This window comes from Octodon degus, unplaced genomic scaffold, assembly GCF_000260255.1.
Source record: "Octodon degus isolate 3935 unplaced genomic scaffold, OctDeg1.0 scaffold00088, whole genome shotgun sequence".
Classification (NCBI taxonomy): domain Eukaryota; kingdom Metazoa; phylum Chordata; class Mammalia; order Rodentia; family Octodontidae; genus Octodon; species Octodon degus.
Genome location: NW_004524664.1, coordinates 4236868 through 4249745, shown reverse-complemented (window position 1 = coordinate 4249745; position 12878 = coordinate 4236868). Strand labels below are relative to the sequence as shown.

At 43.1% G+C, this 12878-nt stretch overlaps 2 protein-coding genes across 6 annotated transcripts in view; one reads left to right on the top strand and one right to left on the bottom strand.

Moving 5' to 3' along the window:
* Ddhd2 (DDHD domain containing 2) overlaps positions 1-10195 on the top strand; it is a 27663-nt gene extending 17468 nt beyond the window's left edge. For 3 of the 4 annotated variants that reach the window (XM_023721966.1, XM_023721968.1, XM_023721967.1), the window contains exons 12-17: positions 2203-2328; positions 2424-2579; positions 2989-3091; positions 3229-3399; positions 4239-4398; positions 7480-8137. In XM_023721966.1, coding sequence (XP_023577734.1) covers positions 2203-2328; positions 2424-2579; positions 2989-3091; positions 3229-3399; positions 4239-4398; positions 7480-7561 — 798 coding nt within the window. In that variant the 3' untranslated portion in view covers positions 7562-8137. Of the gene's footprint in view, positions 1-2202; positions 2329-2423; positions 2580-2988; positions 3092-3228; positions 3400-4238; positions 4399-7479; positions 8138-9983 lie in introns of those variants that run through there. The other variant, XM_004637252.2, reaches the window with a different exon arrangement.
* Positions 10196-10897: 702 nt separating this feature from the next.
* The window catches only part of Plpp5 (phospholipid phosphatase 5), a 4744-nt gene continuing 2763 nt past the window's right edge, over positions 10898-12878 (bottom strand). For both annotated transcript variants that reach the window (XM_004637251.2, XM_023721970.1), the window contains exon 7: positions 10898-11920. In XM_004637251.2, coding sequence (XP_004637308.1) covers positions 11757-11920 — 164 coding nt within the window. In that variant the 3' untranslated portion in view covers positions 10898-11756. The remainder of the gene's footprint in view (positions 11921-12878) is intronic.

Genomic DNA, 12878 nt, shown 5'->3' with positions numbered 1-12878 from the left:
GCCCCCTTTCCCACACTTTTAAAAACACTTCTAATGTTCATGACCATTTTCTAAACTCATAAACCTATGTAATTTTAACAACATACGTATACTGTTTGGTATTGCAAAATCCTGCAAAATAGTGAAAAATCTACGATAAATAATTAGATTAATATTTTTTGAAAACCCGTGAAACAGTGAGTCAGTGAAAGGCGAACCACAGAACAGCAGGGACTACAGTATTTTGTTTTATTTTTGAGACAGGTCTTACATATTTCTGAGACTACCTCAGACTCAGCTCCTGAGGAGGTGCCCTGCAGGTGTGTGCCCCATAGGTAGCTTACTAGATAGTTTTGGAAGTTATCTCTGACTCTTAGGCATTAAGTACATTTCTTTTTAGGTTTTTTGAGACAAAGTTTTGCTCTAATGCAGACTGGGTTTGAACTTGCTGTGTAACCCAGGCTGACCTTACAGGCTGACCTGCTGAACTCTCAGCTCTTAAGTACATTTTCTTTATCCATATCTTTAAAATGTTACTAACTTCAGAAGTCTTACTTCCACATGATTTTTTTTTTTTTTTGGAAGGGTCTTGGTATATAGGCCAGACCAGCCTCAAACTTGAAGCAATCCTGCCTTGGCTTTCTGAGTGCTGGGAGTGCAGTGTGTGCCTACTTGCCACCATGCATAGGCCTCAGGATTCTTATTATTCAGTGGCTGGGTGGCTGGCTGACTTTCTTTCTTTTTTTTTTTTCCTGTCTTTTGGTACTGGGGAGTCAACCCAGGCCCTTAGCACTGAACTACTTCCTTAGCCCTTCACAACTTTCACCACATGCATCATGACCTTGTTAAAGAGTGTACTTGGGTAATTTTTATTTTATCCACAGAGTTCCGTGAGCACTACTTCCCACTGTGTGACTTCTGGACATTTCCATCACCCCCAAAAGCAGTCTGCAGACTGCAGCTCAGCCTTCAGCCACTGTCAGCACCTACCTCTGCTGTCTCTGGATTTGCTTATTTTATGGATTTCCATGTCAGTGGGATCCTCTGATACTTGGTCTTTTGTAGCTGGCTCCTCTATTTCACATAATGTTCTCAAGGAATATCTATGTCTTAACAGTACATCTACTGTTTTTCTGGCCACCAGATTCCTTTGTGTATCTTAAGTAGTTAATTCTTTTCCAACTTTTTTTTTTTTTTTTTAACTTATTTGGTTGTTACAGGGTCTCACTACACAGCTCCTCCTGTTTTCAGCCTTCCCAGCACTGGGATTATAGGTGTACACCACTATGCCCAACTCTGTGGTGTGTTCCACCCACCCTGGCAGCGGGCTGGCACAGCTGTGGTGCCGTGGGGTCAAACCGCAGTCCCTGTGCTTGCCTAAGCAGGTGCTTTAGTCCACTGAGCTATGTTGCCAGCCCCCAAGATTTTTTGTAGGCAGTTTAGTTTTTTAAGTTTCAATTCTGTGGTTTATTCCTGATGCCAGAGTGCAGCCCTGTGTGGAGCTCCCAAGCAGTGCTTAGCATTTTTCTTGCAGTGCTCATTGTTTTCTCATGCTGGCTGTCTAAAACTTCAGCTGCTGTCTGAGTGGCTGTATCAGCTTTCATCATTTTAGGCACATAGGGAATATGGATTCATAATTTAAGGCATCCATAGTTTTCACTAGCTTTATCTTGTTTTATGAGGGACTCTTCCTATAATAATTGGTTATCATTTGACAACTTTGCTGGGTGTGGTGGCACATACCTGTAATCTTAGCAAGGGAGGCTGAGGCAGGAGGATCATTATGAGTTCTAGGCCAGCTTAGGCAACAAAGTGTGTTATTGGCCAACCTAAACTGCATAGTGAGACCCTGTCTCATAAAAATAAAAAAAAAAATTAAGAAAACTTTCTCCAACATCTTTTTTTTTTTTGAGATGGGGTTTCATTGTGTGGTTCAGGCTGGGCTGGCATAATATTCATTATGTAGTTCAAAGTGACCTCAAACTCCTGCCTAAGCTTCCCAAGTGCTGGGATTATAAGTGTGCTACCACACTTGGTACAAGCAGCCTTTCAAACCAGTAAAAATCTGTAACCTTTTTTTTTTTTTGGCGGAACCAGGGATTGAACTCAGGCCCTTGTGCTTGCCAGGGAAGCACTTATTCTACTGAGCCATCTCCCTGACAAAATTGTAATCTTTAGGCTGTTTTTACTAAATAATAACTCAAGTCTTTTTTTATTCTTCAGGATGTTAGTCAACCAAGCATACAATCAGCTCTGGGGATGAACTTCCCCAGGGAGTCTGAGCCCCCCACCTGCAGCAGAACAGATGACACTCGAAAGGCTGAGTATTTGGATGTCAGCATCGGGCAGGTAACCATCTTGATTCCCTTGCCTTCGCACAGGTGCAGGTGGGACCAGATGTGCCTCTGCTATTAGTGAGAGCTGTTTATGTTTTCTTCCTGCAGGTGTCTGTAAAGTACCCCCGGCTCATCTACAAACCAGAAATATTTTTTGCCTTTGGCTCGCCAATTGGGATGTTCCTTACTGTCCGAGGGCTAAAGAGAATTGATCCCAATTACAAATTTCCAACGTGCAAAGGTTTCTTCAATATTTATCATCCAGTAAGCATTGTTCAAATGTGATTTTTCCTGAATATTGGGCCTGTTGGTAAAGATTTGCTTTCTTCTGTAGTATTCTCTAGTAGTGAATTTCTTCTTCTTCTTCTTCTTCTTCTTCTTCTTCTTCTTCTTCTTATTATTATTATTATTATTATTATTATGATATTTTTTATTTGTATCATGGATTAAATTCAGGACCTTACATTTGCCAGGCAGGCGCCTATGCTACTGAGCTATCTCCCATGCCCAGTGAGAGAACTTACTGTTATGAGCATGTTGATCTGAAATTGATGGAGCAGAACAGCTGTACTTGCTTTTGAATGGATTTATATTATTCTTGCCTAGGATGCACAGTTGTTCAGACTGTCTTTCTTTAGCAGGGAAAAATAGAGCTATTATTTTTCCTGTGTAGTTTGATCCTGTGGCCTATCGGATTGAACCAATGGTAGTTCCAGGATTGGAGTTTGAGCCAATGCTGATCCCACATCATAAAGGCAGGAAGCGGATGCACTTAGGCAAGTCTGTGTATGAAATTTGGTCATTTTAGACCTTAGCTGGTACAACCTGAATGGACCTCATTGATTCTTTCTTGCTCTGATGGACCCTACATGACATGTGAATCAACAACATGTTCTGTTTATATGTGTTGCAGAACTGAGAGAGGGCCTGACCAGGATGAGTATGGACCTGAAGAACAACTTGCTGGGGTCACTGCGGATGGCCTGGAAGTCTTTCACCAGAGCACCTTACCCTGCCTTACAGGTGGCAGAGACCACAGAAGAAGTTGAAGTAGAGGCTGAGTCCAGTTCAGAGAAGGCCAGTGGTCAGTGCCTTAGGCTGGGAGAGGAGGCTCTTACTGCCTTGGGGCCTCCTGCCACCTTACTGTGAGGGCCTGGTCCCTTGGGTCCCAACTCAGCTGCCCTCTGTGGAGCAGTTCTGTCCTGTTAATAGTTATGAATTATTTAGGATGCCTGAGGTAAATGTCCAAGAAAGCTGATCATGAGGCTTGAAAAAGAAGCTGATTGCGAGAGCCAACCTATACCCATCTTGCATTCATTCACAGGAGGAGTAGCTTCTGCAGGTCAGCTTTATTTTCCTAGTGAGGACTCCACTCAGTTCCATCTAGTTTTCAGTTTCCTGAAAAGCTGTCTCTTGCTTGCCCTTAGGCCCTTAGTGTTTTTTTTTTTTTTTTGTACCAGGGACTGAACTTACAGCTTTGTGTTTGCCAGGCAGGTGCTTATGCCACTGAGCAATTGCCCTAGCCCCAGGTTTTTGTTTGTTTGTTTGTTTGTTTTTGGTTTTGGGTTTTTTTTTTTTGTTTTGTTTTGTTTTTGTTTTCCTTTTGGTACCAGGGACCGAACTCAGGACCTCACGCTTGCCAGGCAGGTGATTATGCTGTTGAGCTATCTCCTTGGTCCTTGCTTTTGGTTTCTAACCTTGAGACAGTGACTGAGCTCTCAAAGGTACAGGTAATGAGCTGTGCTGAGTAAAAAAAGACAAGGGATTGGGCAGTACTAGTGTGACTGAGCGCTCTGATGAGTTGAGAGGAAGAGGTGTGAGAGCAGCTGAGAAGTGTGGGTGAGGGACTGATAGGTGGGTGACAGGATGCTGAGCCTCAGGCTGCTCAGCTCTGACATGGCCCTCCTGTCCCCCTCCCTGTAGATGGCAGCACTGAGGCCTCAGCTGCACAGGATGAGGCACCTGTGAGCATCAGTGTGGGCCTGCTTAATGGAGGCCGGCGCATCGACTATGTGCTGCAGGAAAAACCCATTGAGAGCTTCAATGAGTACTTATTCGCTCTGCAGAGTCATCTCTGCTACTGGTAGGTGGTGTGTGGTTCTGTTTGCTTCATAAAAAATTGATACAGAGAAAAGAGGATGCACAAAATAAAGAATAGAAGAGGCCTATAGATGGTGCTCAGTGCAGAGTGATCCCCTCAGTTTGATCCCTAGTGCTAGCTCCCTGCCCCACACACAAATGCACGCTGGTTTAAATACTATTTGATTTTTTAAAAATACCATTTGATTTTATAGTTGAATAGACCATGGAGTTAACGATACCATTTTAGGTGCTTATAAATGAACTGAAACATGTTACTGAGCTTTTTATTTTATTTTATCTTTTTGGCGATACTGGGGATGGAACTTGGTGCTTTGTGTGTGCTAGGTACCCAGTCTTTGATTTTATATTGAGATATAACCTTGCTAAGTTGTCCTGGTTAGCCTCAAACTTGCAGTCTTTCCCCTGCCTCAGTCTCTGAAATAGTTGGGATTGTAAGTGTGGCTGGCCATACTTGGCTATTGCTGAACATACTTTACGAAACCCATTTGAAAGCATTTATGTATTAAACAGTTAAGTGATGGATTAAGAAGGGGATACATTTTGCTTATTGAATTCTGTATGTTACAATACTATGTAATCCCTGAAGAAACTGAAGTAAAGAAAATGATACAGCTAGGAAAAATACAGCTTAATAAAATATAAGCTTTCAGGTTTTTTTCTTTTTCTTTATATATTTGGTACAGGGTCTTACTACACAGCTCAGACTCACAGTGATCCTTCTGTTTCCAGTCTCCTCAGAACTGGGATTATAGGCATGCATCACCATGCCCAGTCTCTGTGGCCAGCTCAGTGTGCCTGGGAGTGGGGCTGGTGTGGCACCAGAGGATTGAACCCCAGTCCCTGCTCTTGCCTAAACAGGTGCTTAGTTTGTTGAGCTATCTTGCCTGACCTAAGCTTTCAGGTTCAGAGAGGAATTTTTCTATTTGAATTTTGAAAAGAGAAAATTATGTGATAGATATAATAGAGGATATGCATTACAAAAATCAAGGTGCAGTTAGCAAATGCAATTTCATAAGAGGCTAAAGTATATTCTTTGAGAAAGTTCTCTGCTAGTTTGGCTTTTTACGTTTCTTTTTTTTGTTTGTTTTTTAAAATTTTATTTTATTTTGAGACAGGGTTTTGCTGTGTAGTACAGGTTGGCCTTAAATTCACTGTGTAGTACAGGCAGTCTCACAGTGACCCTCCTATGCCCTGCTGAGGCAGAAAGATCACCATGAATTTAAGACCAGCCTAAAAAAAAAAAAAAAAAAGACCATTTCTAAACCTGCTCTTCTTTAAGTTTTGAAGTTCCTGATTATCACTGTTTTGTATATGTGTGAGTTAATGTGTATATGTTTTTATTTTATTGGTACATGTTAGAAACACGGTGATCACATTCACTGTACGAAATTTGTACCTCTACATGATGTATCTTGCTTTGTTTTTTTCATTTCCTTCCCTTCCCTTCAACCCTTACCCTTCTTTTGCAAAAGCTTCGTGTCCATTTTTCTCTTCTTTTTTCTTCCCCCAACTCGCCCTTCTTGCTTGAACGTTGCAAAATGGGAAGAAAATGTTCAAATGCTGTTCCTTAATTTGCTTGCTCATACAGTTTAATGTCTAAGATAGAAATAGTTCCACCATGGTGTTAGTTTCATATGCTGGGATCTCTGTATAGAGTTTGGGGAGGTGGGGATAGTTCATGAGTCTGATGAGATTCTGGTATAGTTTCAGCTGTGTATATGTTTGTGATCTTTTCTGGAGAGAAACCCTAGTTTTCCTTAGGTTTTCAAAAGGATGCATGACCACAGGTTTGCAGGAGGGTGTGAGCCTCAAGGCAGTTATTAATTAATGAATGTTATCTTTGCAAGCCAAATTTCTTGCTGTTGAACTGAGGATAGAGTGAATTGCTTGTATGTATACCAAATAATGTCTGGAAAATGCAGGAGGGTACTGACCTTGGTTTTGAGAAAACGGAAACTGGCAACTGAGAAATAGGTGGGAGGGAGAGGCCATCATTTTATACTTTGTGTCTTTTGAGTTCTGAATGATAGGATTCTGTCTTTTCAAAAGATGAGTAAGATTTTGAAAATGAAGGTAATGGGCCGGCTTTGCTCTTTAATGTCTCCAGAGCAAACTCTGTGGAGTCAATTCCATTGCCACCAAAGGAGCAAAGTCAGTTGCTGCACTCCTGTCATTCTAGCATGCTGGGAGACGGAGGCAGGAGGATCACAGGGTCAAACTTAGCTTGAGTAACTTAGCAACTCTGTGACACTCAAATTTAAAAAAGCTAAAAAGGGTTGGGGATATAGCTTTGTGTGAAGGCCCTGGTTTCAATCCCAGTACTACTTAAAAAAATCAAACAAACAAAAAACTTGGAAATTAATCATTTTTAGTTATTTACTTTTTTCTTTTTGGGTGGTCGTGCTACAGCTTAAACCCAGGATCTGCATGCTAGGCAAGTGCTTCACCATCTAGTGACACCGAGCCTGAGCACTCATATTCTTTTTTTTTTTTTTGCGGAACCGGGGATTGAACTCAGATCCTTGCGTTTGCTGGTCAAGCGCTTATCCTACTGAGCCATCTCCCCAGCCCCTCATATTCTTTTTATTTTATAGCCTTTAATGTTTATTTATTTTCTGTATTTAGGGAAAGGTCTACAGGGTGTCCAGGGTCTCACTACTTAGATCAGACTCTTAGTGATTCTCCTGTTTACAGCCTCTGAAGAGCTGGGATTACAGGCATGCGCCACCATGCCCAGTCTCAATTGCCATCTCAGTGCACACTTGTGGTGGGGCTGGCACTGCAGGCCCGGGGATTGAACCTCCAGCCCGTGTCTGCCTAAGCAGGCACTTTAATCCACTGAGCTATTTGGCCGGCCCATCACCCATATTCTAAACCTGGCACATAGTTTTTCCCCAAGTCACCTGATCATCGCAACCAGTTACATTATTTCAGTCTGTTTTTTTCAGTAGTAAAAACTGAACTTGCAAGGTGCTTATGTGGATTAAATTAAATAATATATGTAAGGTATCTAGCAAAAATGATTAGTTGTTATTCCTCAGTGTACATTTTTCTCTTACAGGGAATCTGAAGATACAGTGTTGCTGGTCCTCAAAGAAATCTACCAAACCCAGGGGATTTTCCTTGATCAGCCCTTACAGTAAAAGGGCCCTGTTTTGGCTACTTAATGTAAGCATTTGGTGTCACACACAGGATCGTGCTTACATAACATGTTATAGAGAACCATGGAGCCTCCTGCTCTGTGTAAATACACCTTTCTGTGGCCGGTGACCCAAATCCAGGCCGTTACTCATTTTCCAAGGGATGGGGGAAATGAGTAACACACTTAGAGGAAGGTTTTGTCCTGTGACATCTGTTGTCTTCTAGGATTTGATCTCAGAACCTTACTAGGCACGATCTGCTGCGGGTCAGCATGGTGGCAGTCAGCACCTGAGACAGACTAGAAACACTGAGCGTGTGTGCTGGCCTGGCCTGTTCTGGCTGCTGTCAGATGTGCCTGCGTGGTGACCTCTCCCACCCTTCCTGCTCCTCAGATGCGTGTGGGCTGCATGTTGCCTGCCACTTCCTCATCTTTGAGGTCTTGAAAACTGATGTTTCTTTTTGGAATGAGCAGAAAACCCAAGGGAAGACTCTAGCACCTGGGGGGTGTTACTGGGTATTGAACCCAGGGCCTTCACGCTAAATTACATTCCTAGTTCTTTTTTATTTTTGAATTTTGAGGCAGAATCTTGCTAAGTCATAAGTAGCTCAGGCTGGGCTTGAATGTGCAATACCTCAGCCTCCAAGAGTGCTGGGATATTACAGCCTGTGCCACCATGCCCAGCTCTTAGTTTTTACCGTTGGCTTCATGTGAACCTCTTCATAACCAGGAGTGGTTGGTCCCTAAGACTGTGATGATAAATCTCTAGAAAATGTTCCAACCTAGGAGTAGATGATTGAGACTAACAAGACATTTGAGGGTGTTCTCATTTCTAGGGTTTTCTGGAACCAAAGGCCAAGTCTAAATAGATATGGGAAGGATCTTTGGGTGATTTTTTTGAGATAGCATTTCTTTTCTGCGTATACTGTATAAAGAAAGATTATTAAGAGGATCCTTTACTTACAACTGACAGACTCTTCCTAGGAATCACTGATGCTGCTCATTGCTTCACAACTGTGAGCTACTGTAAGGCTGAGTAGGACTCACATCTTGGTAAAACACAGTATTGTGTAGCACAGACCTGCCCTTCATCCCATATTCCCAGCGGGGGACTCTTGGGAGAGTGGTTAGAGTTCCCTTAGTCATTTGATGAGTTGTTTTTCCCCCCAGTATCAGGATCAAATCCAGGGCCTCTGCACTGAGCCCCAACACCAGCCCTTTATGTTTCATATTGATGTAGGGTCTCATGAAGTGGCCCAGCCTGGGCATGAACTTGTGATCCTCCATCATCAGCCTCCCAGAGTGCGGAATCACAGAAGCCACCATAGCCGACTAACAACCTGTCTTCTTACGCTGAAGATAAAGCTGTAGTGGTGAGGAATTGGAAATGAATAGTTGTTACAGGATGCTTAGTTTGTAGATCTTTTAGTGGTGCCTTTATGGTGAAAAATTTAAATCATCTGACATTTCACTAGGATGAATGTGTTGTGATTTCTCTTTGAAGCTATTTTGTAGGGCAGAAGTGGTGGTGCCCTGCTGAGGCAGGAAGATCACAAGTTGGAGCCCAGTGCATGCCAACATAGTGAGGCCTTTCTAGGTCAGTGCAGAGGCCCTGGCTCAAGTCTCCAGAAATGCACAGATGCACACACAGGTGAACACTGCTGCTTTCTTAGGCGCTGGGATCCAGAATGCTTATTTCACATGTCCTTGGCCGAGGCTATGCTACTTGAGCAGGAGGTTTAGCTGGGGAATTACTTATTGTGAAAGAGTAACCTGTACCTACAGGGGCCAAGGGGCAGCAGCTAGTCACTGTCCGTATGTAGCCAGCAAAGTGCAGTTTCCCTTAAAGAACCTGGCTGTGGCCTAATTCTTGCCAAGACATTGCCTTTGCTGTTGATATTTTCTTTCCCATGGATCAGCACGTGTCATCTTGATAGGTCTGTTGAGGGGAGTCTTGCTCCCTCCCAATTTTGACTGGCCCTTGCTTAATGCCTGGTGTGTGTGTGTGTGTGTGTGTGTGTGTATTGTGATCTCCAGTGCAGGCATATGTCCTATTCATTGAAGTCATCTCTTGGACAACAATGAAGGAAAAAGGGTGATGTCTCAGTGGGTGGGGTTCAGGTTAAGCCTGGTCTTCCTCACTGTGCGCTTGGACTAATGCCAAGGGTAAGCCTCCGAAATGTCACAGGTACATGAATACAGTATGTGGACTACTTTATCATGTAACTGCTGAGTGAAATACATATTAAGGGTAAATCCTTTCTTGAGTTCCTGTCTTTTAATTTTACATTTACTCTTCATATTAGCAGAATAAGTACTATCGGGGCTGGGGAGATGGCTCAGTAGAATAAGCACTTGCCTGGCAAGTGCAAGGGCCTGAGTTCAATCCCTAGTCCTGAAAAAAACAAAAAACAAAACTATTTCAGAGTAAACCAAAAGATAACCAAGAAATGAATCCCTGTAACCAAAGATTGACAGCCTGACCCCAAGAGCTAGGTGAGCCGCTGTACTGAGACGTGTTCTGCCAGGCCGTAATCCTGACTCTTGGGGGGTTCAAGCAGGGAGGATCACTGTGAGGTTGAAGCCAGCTCAGGCCACACAGTGAGTTCAAGGCCAGCCTGAACTATGTAGTGAGACCCCGACTTAAACAACAACAAAAAGCAGTTTCTTACCTTGTGGTAAGAAGCGGTAACTGCAAATGCTTTTTCTGTCACCCAGCCACCTACAGAAGCATGGCTATATTAGCAGGGTAGGAAGCCTGAGGGAAACCCTTTATTTACTTGGATGTTATTTGCACTGCTTCCCCTGGACCATGTGCAATCTCTTAGCCAAGCCTCATTTTAAACTCCAGTGCAGCATCATTTTGTCTATATTCCTAGCGATGTAACTAGTGCTGCTTATTTCAGCAAAAGGTGGTTTGCATGGAAAGATTAATAGCACTGATTAGCTTTCTAATACTTTGCACTTTGGAAATGTTTGTTTTTTACATGAGTATATTTAAAACTTTGGTAAATAATGAAATAAAATTGTACTGACCAGTTGCCTACTTGTACCTGGCCTCATGTATCACAGAAAGGATTAATATAGTTAACTATTTTCTCATATATTATTAAAATGAGCTTAGGAAATAAATTTTGGTTAAAGAATATTCAAGTTTTTCCTCTTTACTACTGTTCTTACTGTCATAGGTGGGGATAGTTTTGAATGTGAAGTTTGGCAGCTTTCAGGTGAGCGGAGTGACCCTTGGCAGGTATGAACATCACCTAGCAGACTGGGTGACTGCAGTTGTGTTGCCTGTGGCAGGTGGGCAGGCTGGTGCTTCTCCAGCCATCCATGGTGTCCAAAGGACACAAGACACAGTCACCATTTCATTGCCTGGCACACTTACCGAAGGGTAAGTAATGCATTAAAGATGTTATAGGAAGGTGTACGTAGAAATGGCTTTGAAATGTAAGAAAGGAAACTATAAGATCCTATGGTGTCCTATAAAGGGCAGACAGGAATTAATTTATACTCCACACGATAGCTGTTTTTTTCTCTCCTGCCTTAGGTGGCAGAGTTGAATTTGGGCAAGGAGCTCGTGAGCACAAGGACAGAGGAGATAGAAACAATCACTTGTTGGTGGTATTGAAACCACACTTCACCATTTTCTTTTTTTTTAACCATATTCTTCTTAGTTCAAAAATTGTCTTTGCTCATATTATTCAAAATAGCAACACTAGATGGCTGGACTCAGATTAAGATACACACAGCAGTGGTAAATTAGCCAGAACTGGACATTTTCCTATTGAAGGCTTTATGGAATTTTCACCAGGGAAAGTAAACAGAAGCAAAAGTCATGACCTAGATTTTTAAGATGTCAAATTATGAGAAGCAGAAATTAAGTCTGGTAAATAACTCTAGCTCCCAGGACACAGTAGGTCTCTAAGAGATGGCCTTCCAGGAGCCGCACTGAAATTCAACTGGAAAGCACTGGCTGCTGGGATGCGGCTTGGTGGAGCAGTACCCTCAGCTCCACTAAACAGCTCACATCCTTGCCCGGGAGGTGGCATAGCTGCCAACGAGGTAGAAGAGTGTGTGGCTGTGTCCGCCCTGGTACCTTGGGGGGTGGGGAAGAGTGTGAAGCCCAGTACTTCTTGTCTGTACACAGTTCTCTTAGGAAAACTAGTGGACATTCTCCACCAAGGCAGGCTCAGCTTTTAAATGTCCAAACAGCAAGAGTCACCAGGCTTCCTCTGTGAAGCGTGAAGCACATGCCTGTCTTGGAAAGGTTTGTGACACTCAGCATCCGTGAGAGGAGGGTAGTACTGTCTGTAGCACACGTAGGCCAGTGTCGTGCCCAGCAGGGACCCCACTAGCACATCTGTGGAGACAGAAAGTGAGAGATGTTTTCAGGCATTATGGGGTCCTGCCTCACATGGGCACTGCAGAACACCTGCCCTCCACCCCACCCCATTCACCCCAGACCTATGGCTGCTTCCAGCTTTTACCATTCTGTCTCACAGGCTTATCATTGTCCTCTTAAGTGCCAAATCAAAACTTCTCAGTGGACCAAATTAGTTTTTAGTCCAAAAGATTGATACAAGTTCATTTAATGTTACTATCCACTGACCTGTTACCACATCAGGAGTCCTAAGTAGAAACTCTTCAGGAATTATCTGCCAATTTATTCTTCGTTATGTGATGTTTTTTGTTGTTTTTTTTGCGAAACCGGGGATTGACCTCAGGACCTTGCGCACTTATGAGGGAAGCGCTTATTCCACTGAGCCATCTCCCAGCCCCCCCCAGGATTTTTTTTTTTTTTTTTCTGCGAATGCCTTCAGGGCAGGTTTGGCTTGCTTGAGTTGTGGGGTCGAACCACAGCAGCCTGAGCCTGATTACTTTGTTGAAGCAGCCACTTAACAACTGAGCTAAGAGGCAGGCCCCCTGCCATGTTTATTCTTATAAAACGTGACTCCTGGGGACCTCTAGTTGTATTGTCAAATTTTCTCAACTTACATGGCTTTTCTTTGAAGGCTTTTGTAATTTGTTTTTCTTTTTCTTTCTTTCTTTTTTTTTTTTGTAATTTGTTTTTCTATAGTAATCAACTTAAAGTCTCCAGTTCAATTATAATTTTACATGTTCTTGAGTTTTTGTTTCTAAACAAATCTTATGACAAGTAATGTTTAAGAGAGAAAAGTGAGGGGCTGGAGAGACGGCTCAGTGGTCTGAAGCACCTACTTGGAACAGGCTTAGCAAAGCATCAGGGACCGCGGTTCGGTCCCCCAGCACCACATGCCAGCCAGCCCCGCCCCCTGGTGGGCTGAGCTGGCCACACACAC